The sequence below is a fragment of the Cheilinus undulatus genome, linkage group 3 (assembly GCF_018320785.1).
Source record: "Cheilinus undulatus linkage group 3, ASM1832078v1, whole genome shotgun sequence".
Taxonomy (NCBI): domain Eukaryota; kingdom Metazoa; phylum Chordata; class Actinopteri; order Labriformes; family Labridae; genus Cheilinus; species Cheilinus undulatus.
In genome coordinates, this window is record NC_054867.1 from 31,000,823 (window position 1) to 31,019,832 (window position 19,010).

The 19,010-nt window shown below is 38.7% G+C and overlaps 1 protein-coding gene across 2 annotated transcripts; it reads right to left on the reverse strand.

The window, feature by feature from the left end:
- Positions 1-784: 784 nt before the first annotated feature.
- LOC121529639 (myosin heavy chain, fast skeletal muscle-like) lies at positions 785-14,335 on the reverse strand. Of its 2 annotated transcripts, none has more exons than XM_041817608.1 (41): positions 14,316-14,335; positions 14,122-14,174; positions 13,778-13,990; positions 11,345-11,488; positions 11,099-11,255; positions 10,977-11,004; positions 10,775-10,886; positions 10,594-10,686; positions 10,435-10,498; positions 9,792-9,890; positions 9,569-9,672; positions 9,189-9,327; positions 8,938-9,056; positions 8,647-8,796; positions 8,373-8,543; positions 7,982-8,288; positions 7,788-7,855; positions 7,583-7,670; positions 7,381-7,498; positions 7,178-7,301; positions 6,949-7,085; positions 6,570-6,825; positions 6,234-6,476; positions 5,969-6,145; positions 5,751-5,896; positions 5,131-5,221; positions 4,610-4,999; positions 4,357-4,483; positions 4,134-4,252; positions 3,813-4,009; positions 3,545-3,728; positions 3,293-3,458; positions 2,862-2,986; positions 2,470-2,778; positions 2,184-2,387; positions 1,978-2,103; positions 1,678-1,848; positions 1,493-1,597; positions 1,242-1,337; positions 1,028-1,159; positions 785-916 (listed from the first exon to the last, which is right to left on the reverse strand). In XM_041817608.1, the coding sequence occupies exons 3-41, from the start codon at positions 13,976-13,978 to the stop codon at positions 896-898; spliced, it is 5,808 nt and encodes a 1,935-aa protein (XP_041673542.1). In that variant the 5' UTR covers positions 13,979-13,990; positions 14,122-14,174; positions 14,316-14,335; the 3' UTR covers positions 785-895. The 2 variants fall into 2 exon arrangements, with proteins under 2 accessions (XP_041673542.1, XP_041673532.1); XM_041817598.1 differs by having other exon boundaries at positions 1,016-1,159.
- Between the last annotated feature and the right edge of the window lie 4,675 nt (positions 14,336-19,010).

Consider the following 19,010-nt stretch of genomic DNA (forward strand, 5'->3'; position numbering starts at 1 on the left):
GTCCTATGCCGAAAACTGTTGAAATAGAGATATTTTGGGCGGAATAACAAACGACAGTCATTGACGATGTATAGTTAGACAACAAAAAGGTTCGTTTCAGTGTCTCCTTCAATCTAAATTTTATGTGTTAACAAAATCAGCGAATGTTTAGTTTATATAAGCTAACTGACGCTAGCATCACCTCATAACGTTATTAACGGCTTAAAGTTCACTGTGTGGCTATGAAGCCCTGTCTTGAAACCAGAAAATGTTCTTACTCCTGAAACAGTGTAAGGTTTTTAGGGTTTTTACCGTACATTTACTCTATCTGCCCATACTCAAAAGTTTTCAGTACAATGTATTCTGACAATGTGCCTGGCCTGCAGCAACATCATTAGATTGCAAATTCGTTCTAACAAAGGATTTCTAACGCAGTGAACAGATGTTTTTATTTTTTCTAAGGGAGGAAATAAAAAGCTTTAGAAAATGAGGCCAACTTAAGTTTTAATGTCTGTTTTGTAAATGCTCTTGAGGGCTTTTAAATTGAACTTGTATGTATAATGTACCAGAAGTATGTGCTGCAGATTGGTGCTCCATTGGTCTATCAGTTGTGGGGGTTTTTGTTATACAATTAGACATGTTTTATTATTAAGTGTTCTATTTGATCTTATCTCATTTTGTAATCTAATCTTTATGAAGGAGACTCAGTGAATTACTTGATAAATCACACTTTTTGTCCCTGGTGCTTTTAAATATTCACCTTGCATGCATGTGTTAAAAATTAAAAGGGTAGACACAATAAAGATACATTATGATCTGCTTTTATTGAAAAGCTTTCATAATATGCTAGAGAAAACGAGAAACAAGATGGCCATATTGTATGACTTCTTGTTACTGGTCATCTTGGATTTCTTCCTCACTCCTCTGCTTCCTTGCTCTACAAGAAAAGAACAACATCATGTTAAAACTGACTTTAATGAGGTGAATTTTGATTGTAATGTATCATTTGTATCAACTTGATTCATTGCTGATATACCTTGATCTGTACCTTGACAATTTCACGGCTTTTTACCCTCAGCTTGTTGACCTGGGACTCAGCAATGTCAGCACGCTCCTGAGCCTCCTCCATCTCATGCTGCACTTTCCTGTACCTGGTCAGGTGAGTGTTGGCCTGCTCCTCCTGTATAATAATCCATTTTAAAGTCAAAACTGCTGGCCGATTTTCAGAATGTGTGTGGCTTATAAGAATTATTTGTACTCACAGCTTCCTCAGCCTGTCTCTTGTAGGATTTCACTTTCAGTTGCAGTTTGTCCACCAGATCCTGAAGACGGGCTATATTCTTCTTGTCCTCCTCAGTCTGCCATAAAACAGTAATGTTAGAAAATCGAAACAGAAATATATAGGTTCCAACCTATTATTTTTTTCAGTATGGACAATGAGGTTGTGGGAAACATTGGTTGTCATGAATTTATGGTAGTAGTTCAAGTTTGAGTACTGTAAATTTCAGTTTACCTGATAGGTGAGCTCCTTTACTCTTCTCTCATATTTACGCACTCCTTTGATTGCTTCAGCACCACGTCTCTGTTCAACATCAACCTCAGACTCCAATTCTCGAACCTTGAATGATAAAGAATCTTTCAATTTAGTGTAAATTTCAGAAAAATAGCCTTTTACCAGAAATGAGATCCAACATTTACCCTAGCCTCCAGTTTCTGGAGCTGCTTCTTGCCCCCCTTCATCGCCAGATTCTCAGCTTCATCAAGGCGGTGCTGCAGGTCCTTCACAGTCACCTCCAAGTTCTTCTTCATCCTCTCCAAGTGAGCGCTGGTGTCCTGCTCCTTCTTCAGCTCCTCTGCCATCATGGCAGCCTAAAATGTTAAATGTATATAACAGGCTTGTATGACTGTATATAATCTTTTCACTGTTGTGAAACTAGAAGAATACAATGATTTATCTTTTTATATACAGTTACATAGTAGAATGTCAGAATGACTTACATCTGTGATGGCCTTCTTTGCCTTTTCTTCAGCATTTCTTGCTTCCTGGACAGCATCTTCCACTTCACCCTGGATCTGGATGAGATCGGCTTCCAGCTTCTTCTTGGTGTTGATGAGGCTGGTGTTCTAAACAAAGAAGACCTTGGATTACTTACTGTCATTTTCAGTTACTATATGTTTATAAAATAATTTGAGCCTTGTGTTACCTGAGAGTGCAGCAGCGTCACACGCTCGCTGGCATCCACCAGCTCCTGTTCAGCTATTTTGCGGCTCCTGTCAGTCTGCTCCAGAGCAGCTCTCAGCTCCTCAATCTCAGCTATCATCAGGTTGTTCCTGCGCTCCACCATGGCGACCTGCTCCCTCATTTCCTCCTGACCCCTGATAGCTTCATCAAGGTGCAGTTGGGCATCCTAAACAAAAGGTAAACCTGTAAGTAATGCTGTCTAAATAAAGTCAACTTTTTCTTCAGTTTTATTTAACAGGTCATCAAACCTTCAGCTGCGCTTGCACGTTCCTCAGCTGTTTCTGGGCTTCAGTTGCCTGCCGGTTGGCGTGGCTCAGCTGAATCTCCATCTCATTGAGGTCTCCCTCCATCTTTTTCTTGATTCTCAGGGCATCATTTCTGCTCCTGATCTCAGCATCCAAAGTGCTCTGCATTGACTCAATCACTCTCTGGCTGTTCCTCTTGATCTGCTCAATCTCCTCATCCTTCTCTGCAATTTTTCTGTCAACTTCACTCTTGACTTGGGTGAGTTCAAGCTGAATACGAAGAATCTTGGATTCCTCATGCTCGAGTGTAGCCTTGACAAAAAAGTAAAATAATATAAACATCTACAGCATCAATTTAAATTTTGTTTAATGAGAGGGAGTTTATTATAAATTACCTCTGCCTCTTCAAGTGAGGTCTGAAGTTCAGTCTTCTCGATCTCAACACTCTTTTTGGATTTTTCCAGTTCGTGAATTGTTTTTCCAGTCTCTCCAATTTGCTCAGTCAGATCAGAGATCTCCTCTAAAGAAATAATTATTGAGGAAGTTGTTAATTTCATTCAATGACATTTTAAATAAAGTATACTTTTCATTAAAAACAAAGAAACATAGTCATGCTTTATGTCATTTGCAGTAGTTGCCAATGAAAAACAGTGGGTAGTAAAACTGGTGGCCCACTAGGGGTGTAATTTTTCACCTGTCTTTTTTAACAAACAGAAATGACTGCTTTTCTAAAAGGGCGATCCTGTGAAACTTCTTTACAGTTTGACCCTTTCCCATTTGTATCATTTTGTGAGCTGAAACTTTCTAATTTTAAAACATTGCATACGTTGTAGGTTCTTATTCTCCCTCTTCAGGGTCTCCAGATGGTCCAGAGCCTCTTCATATGAATTTTTCATCTTGAACATCTCAGTGCTAAGAGAGCGAGCTTCTTTTTGAGACCCCTCAAGCTCTGCCTGGCATTCCTCATACTTCTGCTTCCACTCTGCGAGCACCTAAGAAGCAAAAAAGTCCTCTGTATTTTACTTACTCTCAGTTGTTGCTCCTTATTTAAGTACCTGTGGTATTCCTAAAAACGAACCTTGTCAAAGTTCCTTTGTTTCTTGTCAAGGCTTGCAGCAAGAGCATTAGCTCTCTCCACATCAATCATCAGATCCTCCACTTCACCATGAAGCCTCTGTTTAGTCTTCTCAAGAGAGGCGCATTTTGCATTCACAGCCTCAATGGATTCCTCTGCATCCTGAAGACGCTGGGCAAGCTTTTTCCTGAAGATAAAATTTCAAGTTTAGTACATTTTAATCTAATTCTTGATGTAGATAGTAGACAGAATTAAAATTTAAAGGACTTACTTAGCCTCCTCCAGCTCCTCAGTGCGTTGAATGGCATCAGTCTCGTATTTGGTTCTCCACTGAGCCACCTCACTGTTGGCCTTGGACATTCCACGCTGCAGCTCAGCTTTAGCCTCTTGCTCCTCCTCATACTGCTCCCGGAGCAGATCGCAGTCATGCCGAGATGACTGGACAGCATGAGCCAGGGCATTCTTGGCCTTTTAAAGAAATGAACCAGTAACATTTTTTACAATGATGATATGCCTGACCTTAATCTTTGAAGTCAAATTTAAATAGAGCCTGCAGATCTGCAGTCTTATAGTGTCTTTAATGTGCACATACTTTAACTTCCTCCTCTATGTGCCTCTTGAGCTCCTCAATTTGCTGAGTATAAGCCTGCTTGCTCCTTGTCAGCTGAGAGACAAGAGCCTCTTTCTCCTCCAACTGACGACTTATTTCACCTGTAAAACATTTACATTTAACATTTGTTAAATTATGGGCTTTGACAAGGTCACAGTTTTGTAGTCAGTAAAAATAAAAGTAATATCAAATGTATGTCCTTCACCATTTTCTGTCTGCAGTCTTGCCCTTTGTACCCCAATGTCATTCAGTTGTCGTACATGTTCTTCATATTTGGTCTTCATCTCACTCAGTTGATCCTCAAGTGTACGACACATTTTTTCCAGGTTGGTCTGAAATTAATCAAAGATAAGTTTATCCAAAGTAATGCTCATTCAGTGAGTGATGAATAAATGCAGACATTTAGCAAATGCTTAGCAGATTTTTCTTCACTCATTTGTCAGTGGAAAGTTCTTTACCTTTGATTTTGATATAGACTCCATATTGCTTGTGAGGTCATCAATCTCCATCTTGTATTCGCTCTTCTCTTTCTCCAGCTTCTGTTTGACTCTCTGGAGATTATCAATCTGTTCTCCCAGCTCTGCCACGCTGTCGGCCTGCTTCTTGCGGAGGGCTGCTGCAGTGGCTTCATGCTGCAGGGTGGACTCTTCGAGGTCACGTCGCAGCTTCTGAAACTCGGCCTCTCGCTTCTTGTTCATCTCAATCTGCACAGATGTTGCCCCACCAGCTTCTTCAAGCCTCTCGCTGATCTCTTCAAGTTCCCTGGAGAGATCAGATCTCTGCTTCTCTACCTTGGCTCGAGCAGCGCGCTCTGCTTCAATCTCTTCCTCCAGCTCCTCGATACGAGCCTGATATTGAGATGATGAGTTTTATCACAATCATTTTCTAGAATGTAAATATCTTTTAGTCAGGCTTATTGTCTGATCCAGAGTAAGTGGAGTGAAGTCTTGGTTAATTACCATTAACATATTGAACCTACCTGAAGTTCTTTGATCTTCTTCTGGAGCTGAGCACAGAGAGATTGCTCATCCTCAATCTTGCTAAGAAGTTGGCTTGTTTCAAAGTCCTTCCTGTGTAGTGACAAAAAATGTAAAAACATTACATCCAACATAGATATTTATTTTTTCTGTAACTATTGTTGGTCTTTAACTTTCATTTTTGATAAACACAAAGAATACATTTTTGATTGATTTTTTTAAAGTATTTTTTTGGGCTTTTCCCTTTGTTTGGATAGGGCAGCCGAAGAGAGACAGGAGACAACGGGAGAGAGACTGGGGGAAGATGTGCACTAAACTGTGCAGATACCGGGTTCTCCCCAACCAGTGCATAGAGGGCTATAGCCTATGTATATGGTCACCTGCTCTACCTACTGAGCTAAGCTAGTGCCCACATTTTTGATTATTTTAAACAGTTATATAGTGAAGCCTTTTGCTTTACAGCATTTAAACAGGAGTGCCAGTTTTTATTGTGGGTGTATTTAAAATCTGTACTATGACATAATTCTCTTGGCTGATGGATGTTTGAACACTACAAGTTAGACAACTTCGATTAGGTCAACATTACTACAACTGTTGAATGTATGAGTTTGATCAAACTCACTTCTTTAATTTCTCTTCAGTTTGCTGCTTGTCATTCTCCAAATCCATGATGGTTTCTTGGGCCAGTTTAAGATCACCTTCAAGCTTTCTTTTAGCTCGCTCAAGGTCCATGCGAAGCTTCTTTTCTTGCTCCAAGGAACCTTCAAGCTGTTAAACCAACATTAAGTGTGACATTTTTACTTTCAAAGGGACTTGAAACTGTTCATTTTTCTTTCTTACGTCATCCACTTGTTGCTCCAGCTTGACTTTAGCCTTTGTCAGAGTGTTGACTTTGTCTTCCTCTGCCTGGAGATCATCAAGGGTCTGTTGATGGGCTTCTTGGAGGGCTTTCTTCTCCTTAGTCAGCTTGGCAATGGTTTCATCTTGAGATGTCATTTCTTCCACAAGATTTTTAACCTGTATACGCAAAAATGTGAAATTTTTAAAAATTGTTTCCGTATTCTAAAATGAACAGACTTTAAGGCCTCAGTGAAGATATACTAACCTTGTTCTCAGTGGCATGTTTCTCCTTTTCCACTTTTGCCAAGGTGAGCTCCAAGTCATCGATGTCTTTCTTCAACTCAGAGCACTCGTCCTCCAGCTTCCTCTTCTTTGCTGTCAGCTCAGCATTTATTTCCTCCTCATCCTCTAGTCTTTCAGCCGTCTCTTTGACTTTGGCCTCAAGCTGGATTTTTGCTTTGATGAGCCCCTCACACCTTTCCTCTGCATCACTGAGAGTTTCCATTTCCTATATTTGATTGGAAATAATAATAGAAAAAATTAAGTGTTTTTCTTCTTAACAGAAAAAAACATTAAGAGCACTCCCCACTTTATTACGTACAGATGCAATTTGTAGCTGCAGGTCATTCTTCTCCTGAAGAAGTGTTACCATCTTCTCCTCCAGTTCTTTCTTCTTAGCCAGAGCCTTGGCTAGCTCCTCTTTTGTCTTTTCAAAATCTTCTTTCATCTGTGCCATCTCTTTCTCAGCCTCTGCGCTCTTCAGCAGAGGCTTAATCTTGAAGTAGAGCTTCATCCATGGCCATGTTTTGACATTCATGAATGAGCGGATGTTGTATTGGATGGAGTAAATGGCCTCCCTTACAGGTATCAAAGTAAACAAACAATTTATATTGTGGCAATATTGTTTTATGGGTTGTGAGTAGAATTATGGCTGAAACACATGGTTTAAAACTAACAATCACTGTTACATGTGTGCTCACCTCCTCTCCATCATCTTCACAAACTCGCGTCTCATAAGGAAACCTCTGCAGAGAGCCTGAGTCATTGTGACCAGCTCAGCTAATTTCTCATCTCTCATCTCCTCCAGTAAGCCCAACAGTCCAGCTTTAAAGAACACCTGAAATAAAGAGTTTTAGATGTTAACTTATCACTTGTGCTTGCATGACAAGGGGTAACATTAAAACAAAAGAGCCCCCATAAATAACAAACCTTTGTGTGTCCAAATTTATACTGAGAGTGGTCAACATTAATGGATCCCAGGAGTTTCTCAGAGGCCTTTTTGTTGTCGATGAACTGTCCCTCAGGGATGACACTAGCATTCAATACTTTGTATCTGATTGTAGGGAATTTGATTTTCAATTAGATAATTGATCACTATGCAAAACAAAAAAGTTGTTGATATTTGTAAATACCTCTGCTTGAAGTCACCATAAAGGATTCTGCTGGGGAAACCTTTCCTGCAGATCCTGATTCCTTCCAGCACACCGTTACACCTCAGCTGGTGGATGACCAGAAAGTTCTCCATGAGGCCTGGAGGACATGCTGAATTGAGTATTCTGGTTGCATAGTTGGAGTATTATTAATATGATAAATGAATAATGCAATCAGGCTTACCAGGTGTCTTTGATTCATTTGGAATCAAACAACGTACAAAATGTGGATGGGTACTCCTTAAGTTGGTCATTAGCTTGCCCAGGTTCTCCTAAAAACAGAAATATTCATGTTTTTTGTTTATTTTTAAGCCTAGATATTGCATTCGGTATAATATAGGAATTTGTTGGTCTAAATGATTATTACTAAGACAGGTATTTGTGCTTACCCTGAACAGAGCAGACACAGTCTGAAAAGACCCACCCTTTTTCTTGCCACCTTTTTTGGCACCTCCCTCTGTACCACAAAGATACAATTTATAATGTACAGTTTTATTGAAAATAATGTTAATTGCATGTTTATACAATAGCTATAAATAAACAGAAAGCCACCAAACGTTGTGCCTTGGAATATTGTCCCTACCGTCTCCTGAGGCGTGAGATGCATAAAGGAAAGCCAAAAGTTTGGCTGATGACTTCTGGTAGAGCTGAACCGCTGAGTCATTCAGAGGGTCTTTGTTCTTATCGAGCCATCCAAGGACGTTGTAATCAACAGTACCAGCATAGTGCACCAGGGCAAAGTGAGCCTCAGCCTTGCCTTTAGCAGGCTTGGGTTTCTGGAATGGGGCACTTTTACCGATATGCTGGTCATACAATTTGTTCTTGAAGGTCATGTCTGTTGCCTTGGGGAACATACACTCCTCTTCAAGGATGGAGAAGATGCCCATTGGCTGTCATGAGGAAATGATTGTTACAACAAAAATCTTCAAGTCATCAGATAGTTCTTGCAGTTTGAGAAAATACAGAATGCTCACCTTTTCAATCAGCTCAATGCAGGCAGCCAGATCCATACCAAAGTCAATGAACTCCCATTCAATTCCCTCCTTCTTGTACTCCTCTTGCTCCAGCACAAACATGTGATGGTTGAAAAACTGTTGCAGTTTTTCATTGGTGAAGTTGATACACAGCTGCTCCAAGCTGTTGAACTGTAAAGATTGAGAAGTCAAAGGTCAATATAGGCTATCTAACCTAGAATTGACATCATTCATGATCTTAGTTTTTTTTTTTTTATCAGTAAAGCTCACTCACATCAAAGATTTCAAACCCAGCAATATCCAGGACACCAATGAAAAAGCTTCTGGGCTGCTTGGTGTCCAACATCTCATTGATTCTGATCACCATCCACAAGAACATTTTCTCATAGACAGACTTGGAGAGTGCCATGACAGCGTTGTTGACCTGATTATACACATCAGTGAAACGGTATTAACAAGGATGTTGCAAAGAATTGAAACATGTCAGGGGAAGAATAGTTTCAGGGGTATTTGAAACTTATCTAGTGTTCTATTATATAGATATGATTCTGTTGACCTCCCATACCTGAGGGACGGTTTGACCTTTGGTCACAAACTCATTTCCGACCTTCACTCTGGGGTAGCACAGAGCTTTCAGCAAATCAGCGGAGTTCAGTCCCATCAGGTAGGCGATTTTATCAGCCACTTAAAGACCAACATAAAGAGTTAACTTCAAAACCTACCTATGGAGAACATCATTAATGTTCTTCCTAATCAGAAGTTCTTTTAGGTGTCAAATTCTGTACAAATGCATTCAAGCTCTTGGTGGCACTATACCCTCAGTGCCATCAGGCTCAGCCTGCTCTTCACGCTGCTTCTGCTTGAACTTCATGTTCCCATGATGCATCACAGCTCCAGTCAGTTTATACATGCTGGCCTTCTCTTCTGCTGTGAAGCCCAGAATGTCAATAGCAGTCTGTGAAGGAAAGAGCCTGATTAAAACTCAGATACAATTTTTTAACATGCACTTGTAACACAACATACTGTGCCTTAAAGCAGAGATTAGAGGGTACTGATATAACCAATAACACAGGATGTGTTGTGAAACACTACTGTTAACAAGGTGTTATCAAAAGTAAGAACCACCATGATTATTGGTTCATCATTAAATGAAAGTGCTGTTAATACACAAAGCAAAAAAGTTAAGATGACATTACATCAGTTGCGATGAATTCTTCAACGTCATTGATACTCTTGACTGTGATTTCCCCCTGACTGATCATGGGATAGTCGTAGGGATTTGTGGTGATCAGGAGAGCCTCTAAAGAAAAACAAAAGAAAAAACATTGAAAATGAACAGTATAATTTTACGTTTAGCAGCCATTAGAGTTTAATATCACAGATATACTAAGAATTTGAATCATAAGTCATACACTGTACCTATAAGCTCAGGTTTGTGTCCTGTTGTGAGCTGATAGAAGATATGGTAGCTCCTCTCTGCACACAGCTGGAAAGTAACTCTGGACTTCTCCAGCAGATCTGTTTGAAATAAGATTAGGAAATAATCACTTTTGAACAAAGGCAGGCAAGTGGGTAAAACTAGTTTTACTTTTATAGTGTGTGATCTCTTGTTTTTAAGACTTACGACTGAGAATCAACCAAAAGTTTCCAAGATTATCCTTATTTATTATTTACCTTTTATAGTCTAATGCCAAAACAATAACATTTATGGACCTTTTCCCCCTTTTTCTTTTGCACTCCCCCTCTCTTAAAATTAATTTTTATTGTATTAGTCCAAATTTCATGTACAGCTGTATTTTTTGTCTCTTTTCCCAGAAACATCTGTAATTTCTGTACTACAAATAATTCTCAACAGCTAAAACTCTAATTTTAACCTATTTTCTCAGTTTTTTTCTTTAAAGATGAACAGTTCAGAGAGTTTTGACTTGTTGTATAGTCATATACAAAGAAACTAAATGGATTTAGATCAGGTCTCCAAGAACTCTTTAATGCTTGCCTTTAGAGTTTCTTCCTAAATTTGGGTTGGGTGTATAAATAATGTTTGATGAGTTTAAAGTCTTACATGTTTCAATATCAGCTGAAGCCAGTTTTCCAGTTGACCCAAAGTGGATTCTGATAAATTTACCCTGTGTGAATTAAAATATACATTCAGAGTTTTGCTTCAGTAATGGATGAATTGATTGTTACATAAAAAGCAAACATTTTAAGATCAAAGACTTACAAAACGGGAAGAGTTGTCATTCCTCACAGTCTTGGCATTACCATAAGCCTCCAGCAGTGGGTTGGCTGCAATGATTTGATCTTCCAGTGACCCCTAAGAATATAATTAATGTAATTTTTTAAAACAAATCTCCACTATTTTACAGAATCATTTGGTACTTGTAACTTTCCACCATTTTTACCTGCATTTTTCCTGGAACAGGCTCTGCTTTCTTTCCTCCAGCCACTGCGATTGTCGCAAAGTACTGGATGACACGTTTGGTGTTGACAGTCTTCCCTGCACCAGATTCTCCACTAGTTTGAGGGTTGCATTCATAGTTATAAAACCACAAGATGTGTTCCAATATTTATACGGAAAGAAATTATGTCAAAAATATAACTTACGTGATCAGGATGGACTGGTTTTCTCTGTCTACAAGACGTCAAAATGGGGCACAGCAGTTAGGCTCAGTATATCTTTATGTCCCTATTTATTTTTAACCTATAAACTTACTAAAATGTGTTACCTTGGAGCATGAACTGATAGGCATTGTCAGAGATAGAGAAGATGTGGGGGGGGGCCTCAATCCTCTTTTTGCCTCTGTATCCTCCTACGACCACTGCGTCGTACACTGGGAGCCACTTGTAGGGATTCACAGTCACACAGAACAGCCCGGAGTATGTCTATAGCAGCGTGAAATAAGAGACAGTGTCATTTTGCTTGAAATCTAATATACCATAATTAAGCTTTCTCTATCCTCCACAAAACTCACGTAGATCATCCATGCTGCATAGCGCTCTTTGAGGTTATACAGCACAGCAGGCTCGCTGAGGTGGGTCATCATGGCCATGTCCTCAATCTTATCAAACTTTGGAGGGTTCATGGGGAAGATGTCATCTTCTTTTACAGTGAGACTCTGTTAAATAGGTAAGAAAAGTGCAGGAATAATATTATTTGTTGTTCACTAGCAGTCATGGGTCTCAAGCAGTAGAGCTGGGCTTTCAGGAACGACATTCAAATCATATTTTGTTAGACTTTGCAATTCACCACGTGGGCTTACTTTGTTGCTTAGAAAATTTTAGGGTTAACAGAAATGTGTTATTCATTTTCGCTGCATTGTTTGATTGTTCCCACTTAGATTTTTTATTCTGCTTCTCGAAGCATTTTTTTTATTGAGAAATGCTAGTTCTTAAGCTCAAGTCTTTATCAGGAAGATGAGAATGTTTAGGTTGGCCACAGTATACTTTAGAATCTTAAATGTGCTTACTTCATTCTAAAGCTTGGAAAAGCGTTTACCTCATAGTCACAAGTGTAAAACATTTATTGCAGAAATAACTGTCACTGTTGTACTACTTTAAAGCAGGAGTTCACGAACTTCTCAGCTTGTGACCTCCAAAATAACAACGTTAGAGACTGGAGACCCCCACCTTCACAGTAGTTAGTTTAAGCGAAAATATTTCATATAGCCTCAGTCACAAATTTATGTTTCAGGGAGTTTTTATACATATTCATTACATTTAAGTGCAAATCTCACTTAATAACTACTAAAAAAATCAGTATTTCTTACAATAATGTATTAGATGTGCCACTTTAAATCGTTTAAAATTTCTCTTCGTTTTGTTGGAAAGCATCTCGCCACACCCCTTCAGAGTCTGATGAGCCTCTTGAGGGTCCCGACCCGCACTTTGGGAACCACTGCTTTATAGTACTATACTAAGGGTTTTTGCTTAGTCCCTATTACTGCTATTGTTATCACTTTTTACAATAACACTTTTATTACTTGTTACTTTTTAGCTTTCAGCACTTTCGAGGTTAAGGAAAATGACTTGTGCTACAATTGGTTATATGGCTTGTATGCTATGTAACGTTATATAGCTTTTATATGTATAACTTTATATAGCTTTTATATTATATGTATAAATTCATATGCATATGTTTAGACATGGCTTATTCTGCTCGTTACTACTGGTACAGAAAGGCTTTATCCTAAGTACAGGCAATCGGCTAAAAGAGGAACCACCTCTATATGTAGGATAATAAAAAACAGAAATATGATCAGTTTTGAGGATCTGTGTAAATCTTATGGGCTGGTTATAAAGATATTTTATCGATACTTGCAGATTCACCTCTTCTTCTTAAAAGAAATAAAGACAACAGACTACATGAGGCAGCACTGGGAAAAAGAACCTAATTTAGTCACTTCAGAAGAAATGTGGCTTCAAATCTGTGAAAATCAGTCCACCACTACACACTCCTTATTCTGGCATGATTTCTGCTGGAAAAATCAAATACAATTTTTTATTAGCCGAAACAAGAAATCAAAGTTAAGTGGCTCACAGTTTTCTTGCTGCAGGGGATTGGGGTAGTTTCTGCAGACTATGTTCATAATTTTTTGGTCCTGTCTGTATCTAAGAAACTTTTGGAATGAAGTGAAGCAGTTTGTTATTAAAACCTTGGACATAACATTTGATTCTTCTTTCACTTCTCTGTTTCTTGGAAAAACACCGGATTGCCTTTGTAGAAGTGATGCATATCTTTTGAAGATATATATGGTTGCAAATAGGACAGGAATTACTAAATGCTGGCTTCAAAAGAATTCACCAACTGTGAAACTTCTCATAAACATTATAGTCTCTTTTCGCAATATAGAGAAAATAACTTTTGCATTGTGCCTTCAAAAGGAGAAAGGAGAGAAAAATTGGGAAAAATGGGATTGCCATAAATGTGGAAATTCCTTATTTTCATTTAAGATTATCACTGTGCTTATATGTACTGTGTATGTGTCTTTTAGGTCCACTTTAATACTTTTGAGATTGTAAATACCTTTGTCCTCATCTGTTTTATGTTCATCTATATGGAAAAAAAGTATTTAAAAACCCCTGAACACTGATTTGTATTTGATAGGGAATAAAAGTAAAGGCTCTTAATCTTATGTGTCTATTACGTTCAGATTAGCTTGTTTGAAATATTTTCAGTTGAAAAATCTTTGTTTATAAGCAGAGATTTTTCATTAGCCAGTCTGTGAAACAATTTTAGCCTACAGGATGCAGTATTTCCCTTTGTTACAATTTACATTGTTTTTAAATCATGCTCTTTGTTTTCAGTCACAATGCCGCAGAGTTCACATGCCACCACAGCAGTCTAGACTCTGTGCCAAAAATGTCCAGCCCTGTTAAACTTTTAATCCTCGTGCCATAGTTCTCACCTTTCCGCCGAGAGTCTCTACAGTGGCTTTGCCACCCTCCCTCTTGACAAGTTTCCCCTTGAGGTACATCTCTGTAGCTTCTGTCACAAAGTATGCTGTTTTAGCATCAAATGGAGTATTCTGTGCCTCAATCCTCTCTCTTTCTGGCTTCCGGAGGTAAATGGCCGCCGGGCCAAAACACTCCATCTCAGGGTCCGACATGATGGCTCTTTACTGCAAAAGGGGAGACAAGACAATAGTGATGACTGCTATGATATCTATGAAATGCTCTACCATTAGGATTTGTTTTAAAAAAACTTTCTGTTTTTTGTTCTTTCCTTTGACAAATACAAAGGCTGATTTACCTTGGCTGACACCAGGTGAGCAGGGTTTTTTTGGCACGTTTCAGTGCAGACTTCTAAAAAACAGAAGAAAAGATGTCAAGTTCCCAAAAGCATCACATTTTTTTTCATCCAAGAGATTTAAAAAATGACTGGAATTTCCTTCACAAGATGAAATCTAATGACACTAAATACATGTCAGCCACTCAGAAACTCACCTTTGCTGGGGGCCTCTCCTTGCTGGAGGTTGGCTGTGCCCTTTATATATATATAGAGTGATGGGAGCCTATCACACGTGTTCTTCTGTATTTGGTCATGCCATCTGGTATATTGCTTGTGCGTTTGTTGTTTCCTCTGGCTGTCACATCACACAGATTAGGATGTCTTCTGTGTCTGATAACTGACAGACTCAAAATTGATTTGTAAGAGAAATTTTGTAGAAATATTCCTCTCAGTGAGATAACTTAGGCAGTTGATTTGCTTGTAAAGTAAACTTGAGAAATTGTTGTCATATATTTTGGAGATGGGACAATCATTCTCAAGTGAAACTGCACATTTATTTCTCAGTTTTTAAAGAGTATTTAAAGTTCATTGCATGCTGTTGTGAACTCAGTTTTGAGATGGAAATGATTCTGATGCAAATATAAAAGATATGTGAGGTCGGTTCAGGTCTTGCTCATGGTTTAGTTAGTTTACAAGCAGTCCAAAAGAGTGACTAATGTGCCTTTTTAATGTTCCCTGGCACAACAGGAGACCCTTGCTATGCTTTGGAGGTGGTTTGAAAAGTCACTGATATATTGTTTCAGAGTCCATACAAGTCAGACATTATTAAAAAATAAGAAGAGAGTGCCAGTGAGCTTTAAAGAAAAGGAGGGATTGCCAAGGGATTATTTCTCAGAACAGTGCCAACAGCTGTTCTTATTCTCTCTCTTGAGGGACCCACAAGGGAGGCTGAGACAGTACCTAAATGTGGAGCTTACTGAGTGATGGATTCCAACTCTCATGTTTTACAAACCACCCACCATGACATTTTTTGTGTGTGTATGTGAGTTTTGTGTGGAAGTATGCAATTTATGATGGGAAAAGAAGATTTATATAAAAGACTAACAGATGCACATGTAACCAGGCAGTTTCATTAAGAACTTGGCACAGAGCTTAGAAAGTTTGAAAATGTGGGTAGACATCCATTAGGCACTGTTTCCAACAGGCAGTGTCTTCTTACCACAGTGAATAGGAAGAAGAAATTCTAAAGTGGTTACCAGCGAGATATAATGGGCCTCTGTCTTCAGTGTTACATGATATCTGCTCCGTAATCTTCTGTCTTATTAGGGCAAAACTCAAATATAGCATCAGGCTTGAGGTGATGCTCTGACCAAATGCCAAATTCTCAAGTGGCTTATTGTATTTGTGTGGCCTTTGATCTCCGTCTGACAGTTTCGCCATTTGTCAAGCAGAAACAACTGGATGCTGGAAAACAAACGTAGGTGAGAGTTGAGTAACATTCCAGTCTGCCAGCTGGCAACAAAGAGAATGGATATACATATACAGTAACAGTTGCATCCATTTTTAACATGTAAGTACAAATATTTTAAGAATATTTCAAGGCTGTTAAGAATGTCTTGAAGTTGAACTTGTAATTTTGTATTATTAATGTATAATTATTTTATTGATTCTACAGAAAGGTGTTGATTTAGTTGTGTTTTAGACTTGTTGTGTAAATTAGTAATGATCTATGCTCTCATTTTGTGGCAACTATATGCTGTGGTTGGGCAGTCAGTCAGACTATTTGGAATTGCACTTGTGGTTTTTCTCATTTGGTAAATATTTTGAAGCTTTTTGCACATGTAACTATTTTCATTAAAAAAGGATACTAAGCTTGCTATCTGTGACTCTACAGTCTTGAGGTCCTCTTATCTAATTTGCTGTAGGATTTGCTCTAAAAAACGTTGGCAGTTTTATATTCATGTCTAAAGACTTCCTTTATTATTGTCCATCAGCCTATTAAAGCATTTTCAGTTAAAGCTGAACATAAAAACTAATGAATACTGTCAAAGATTTGTTTTTGCAATAAGGTTTATGGTCAAAAAAAGGTCCCAGCTTCAGATTTTGACTGCTGCCTCTTGCCCATCTTAGTAGCTCTTCTGGGATTAGGGCGTGAGGAGGCGAGAAGCGTGTGGGGTATAGAGTGTGTGTGTGGGCGTCAGGACTGCACGGGTTGCTGTCAGTTTCTTGTGGTGCTAATGACTGTCACAAGTCACAAGGATGTGTGTGCACCAGTGTTGGTTCGGAGGGTCACTGCCATCTTATAAACACCAAAGGGAGCCTCAAGTTGCAAAGGTGCAAACATGCTGCTTATGTTACCATCTTCTCTATCATCACCACCTTCTGGTGCTGTAACAGAGCAAAATCCCCTACTCATACTCAATGCATGATTTAACTGGAAGTTGTATGTTCTGACATGAATTATTATAAGAAATTATAAAACATGTTTAGATGAATTGTCTTCAAGTATGTTTTGTCTCCTACAGTTCATGAGGGCAAGTCTGAATCTATCCCACCATGCCTTGGACAGATGGCAGGGCAACACCCCGGAGAGTCCATCTGAATTCTTTACAAACATGGTATGAGTTAATTACACATCCACATATTTACAAGGAAAATTGTATTTATACTCTGAGGTACCAAAATGTCAGCGCTTTGCTGAACTCAAAATAACTGATTAATAGCAACTTACTGTGAGCTGAGATAAATGCTAAATCAAGACTTTACTTAATACCTGTTGTATTGTTTTCCAAAGTATGTTTTGATTTTTAAAACTAAAATAAAACCTGTACCACCAGCCCCAGCATCATGTTACAAGTCAGTTGGGTGTCACCAACTACTGTATAATAGTTACCTCAAGTAATGCAAGCAGCACAGACATATTAAATGCCATTAATGAATTAACTCATGCATCAGTGGCCTGTCTGACCCAAGGGTGGCATAATAACTATAGCAGTGATGTTTCTAATAGAAAGGCACCCTAGCCAGCATTGCATTAGCATTGCTGTTTTAAAGCTTGAAAACATCTGTATTAAAATAGTGCCCCTTTAAACATTTTCACATCACAGCTTTAATCTTTCTTCTGTTGCACATTTACTTGAAATGTGGTATAGATTTAAAACACACTGGAGCCCACTTCTTATCCAAAGCTACAGAAAACTGTTTGTACTGTTTGTTTTACATCATCATACCCAGATGGCACACATAAATAGATTGTGTCCTTTTGAACCTTCTCATAATAAGCAATTAAAGAAAGGTTAACCCTTTAAATACACAGTCAACATTTTGTATCTATTTCAAATTTGCTAAATCACTTTTTGTCACCAATCAAGAAAACAAACAAACAAAGAGAGAACTCAACATCAGAATGATGTCTTATTGTTTCTCATCTACAGGGTACAAGAAGAAGAAGAAGAGGCAGAGAAGAAGTAGAAGAAGAGAGGAGACCTGAGTAAGAGCAGCCATTAGTACATGTCAACCAAAATCAGATATTTAAAGGAAAGCACTAAATGAAAGTGTTTCATATCAGTTCAATGTAATTTATTTCAAAGATACACTTTAAGTCTTTAGTTTAAAGAAATTAGTCATGACCAGGGTTCCTGGAGATCCTTTGAGTTTTCAAATTTAAGGCCATAAAAATATAAAACCTGTATTGATTTAATTCAGCCTCCTGAGATGTGAGCTTTTCTTTGGAGTGCATTTTTGTTTGTCCTATCTAATAAGTGGGACTTGATGATTCTAAAACCTAAGCCCTAACATTGAACAGGACGTGGTTTTCACTCAAAGTGATGTCTGCATATGAGGACATCTTATCATTTTGAGTGTGTTTTGGCCTGTTGGTAGGGATTTGTTCCGTCAGTAAGGCCAGGTATTAACTTAATTTCCACAAAAAGTTCTGGAGGTCTTGGAAAATTCCCTTTAAAATGAGACTTCTAAACTAAACAAAATCCCCCCCAAATTCCCAAATAAATTTCAAAAACCCCCTTTAAAAAATCCTTTAAAATGTCCTCAAATGTTTACCCAAATGTTTTAGTAAACTTTTCTGAAAACGCCTAAAGATGTATAATTTTCACCCACAATTCAATGAAAAATCCTAAAAGTTTTCAGGCAAAATCCCCAAAATTTCAACGCAGATTATGTGAGGGAGATCACACAGGGTCTTTACTGAGTTTGATCAGTCAGTGCAGTGCCAGGTGCATGTGAGCTGATGGCTCCTGATTGTGGCCAGGTGTGGCAGTGCCAGGTGTCTGCGTGAGCTGATGGCTCCTGATTGTGGCCAGGTGTGGAAAGCCTACTTATACTCCTGGTTTTCAGCTCTCAGTGCTGACTCATTACCTCACCTTCAGAGCTAGTGAGCGCATCTCCTTGTGTCTTCCTGTGTTTAGTGAGAGTTTGCACAAACATAACTGACAACTTACCTGAGTATATTATCTGGGATTTACCAGCTGAAGTGGTTTAGTGCTGGAGGCCTTTGCCCAGTCCTTTTGTTTAATTTAAGACTAGTCTGGTGACCTTAGTGTTTCATTGGAGGAGGCTTTTCTTTCCCCTAAGAGCTTTGTTTCTAGTCAGCTGCTAGGCAGCGGTGGTTTTGTTCTCTTTTCTCAGTATTTATTTAGTTGGGGAGATTCTTAGTTCTGGTTGCTACCAATTTGGGTTCTCTCCCTTCCCTTTCCCAAATATCGCTTGCGATTTTAGTGGTTATCCTTCTGGGATAACTTTAAGAAACCCGGGTCCGCAATTGTGTCCCACTTCCCCATCCTGACAGAATGAGTCATCCAATGGCGGACACAGCGGACCAATTGGCTAGTGATTCCAGTCTTTCTGAACTCACAAAGAGACTGGTCTTACAGGGACAGGCTATCACTGCACAA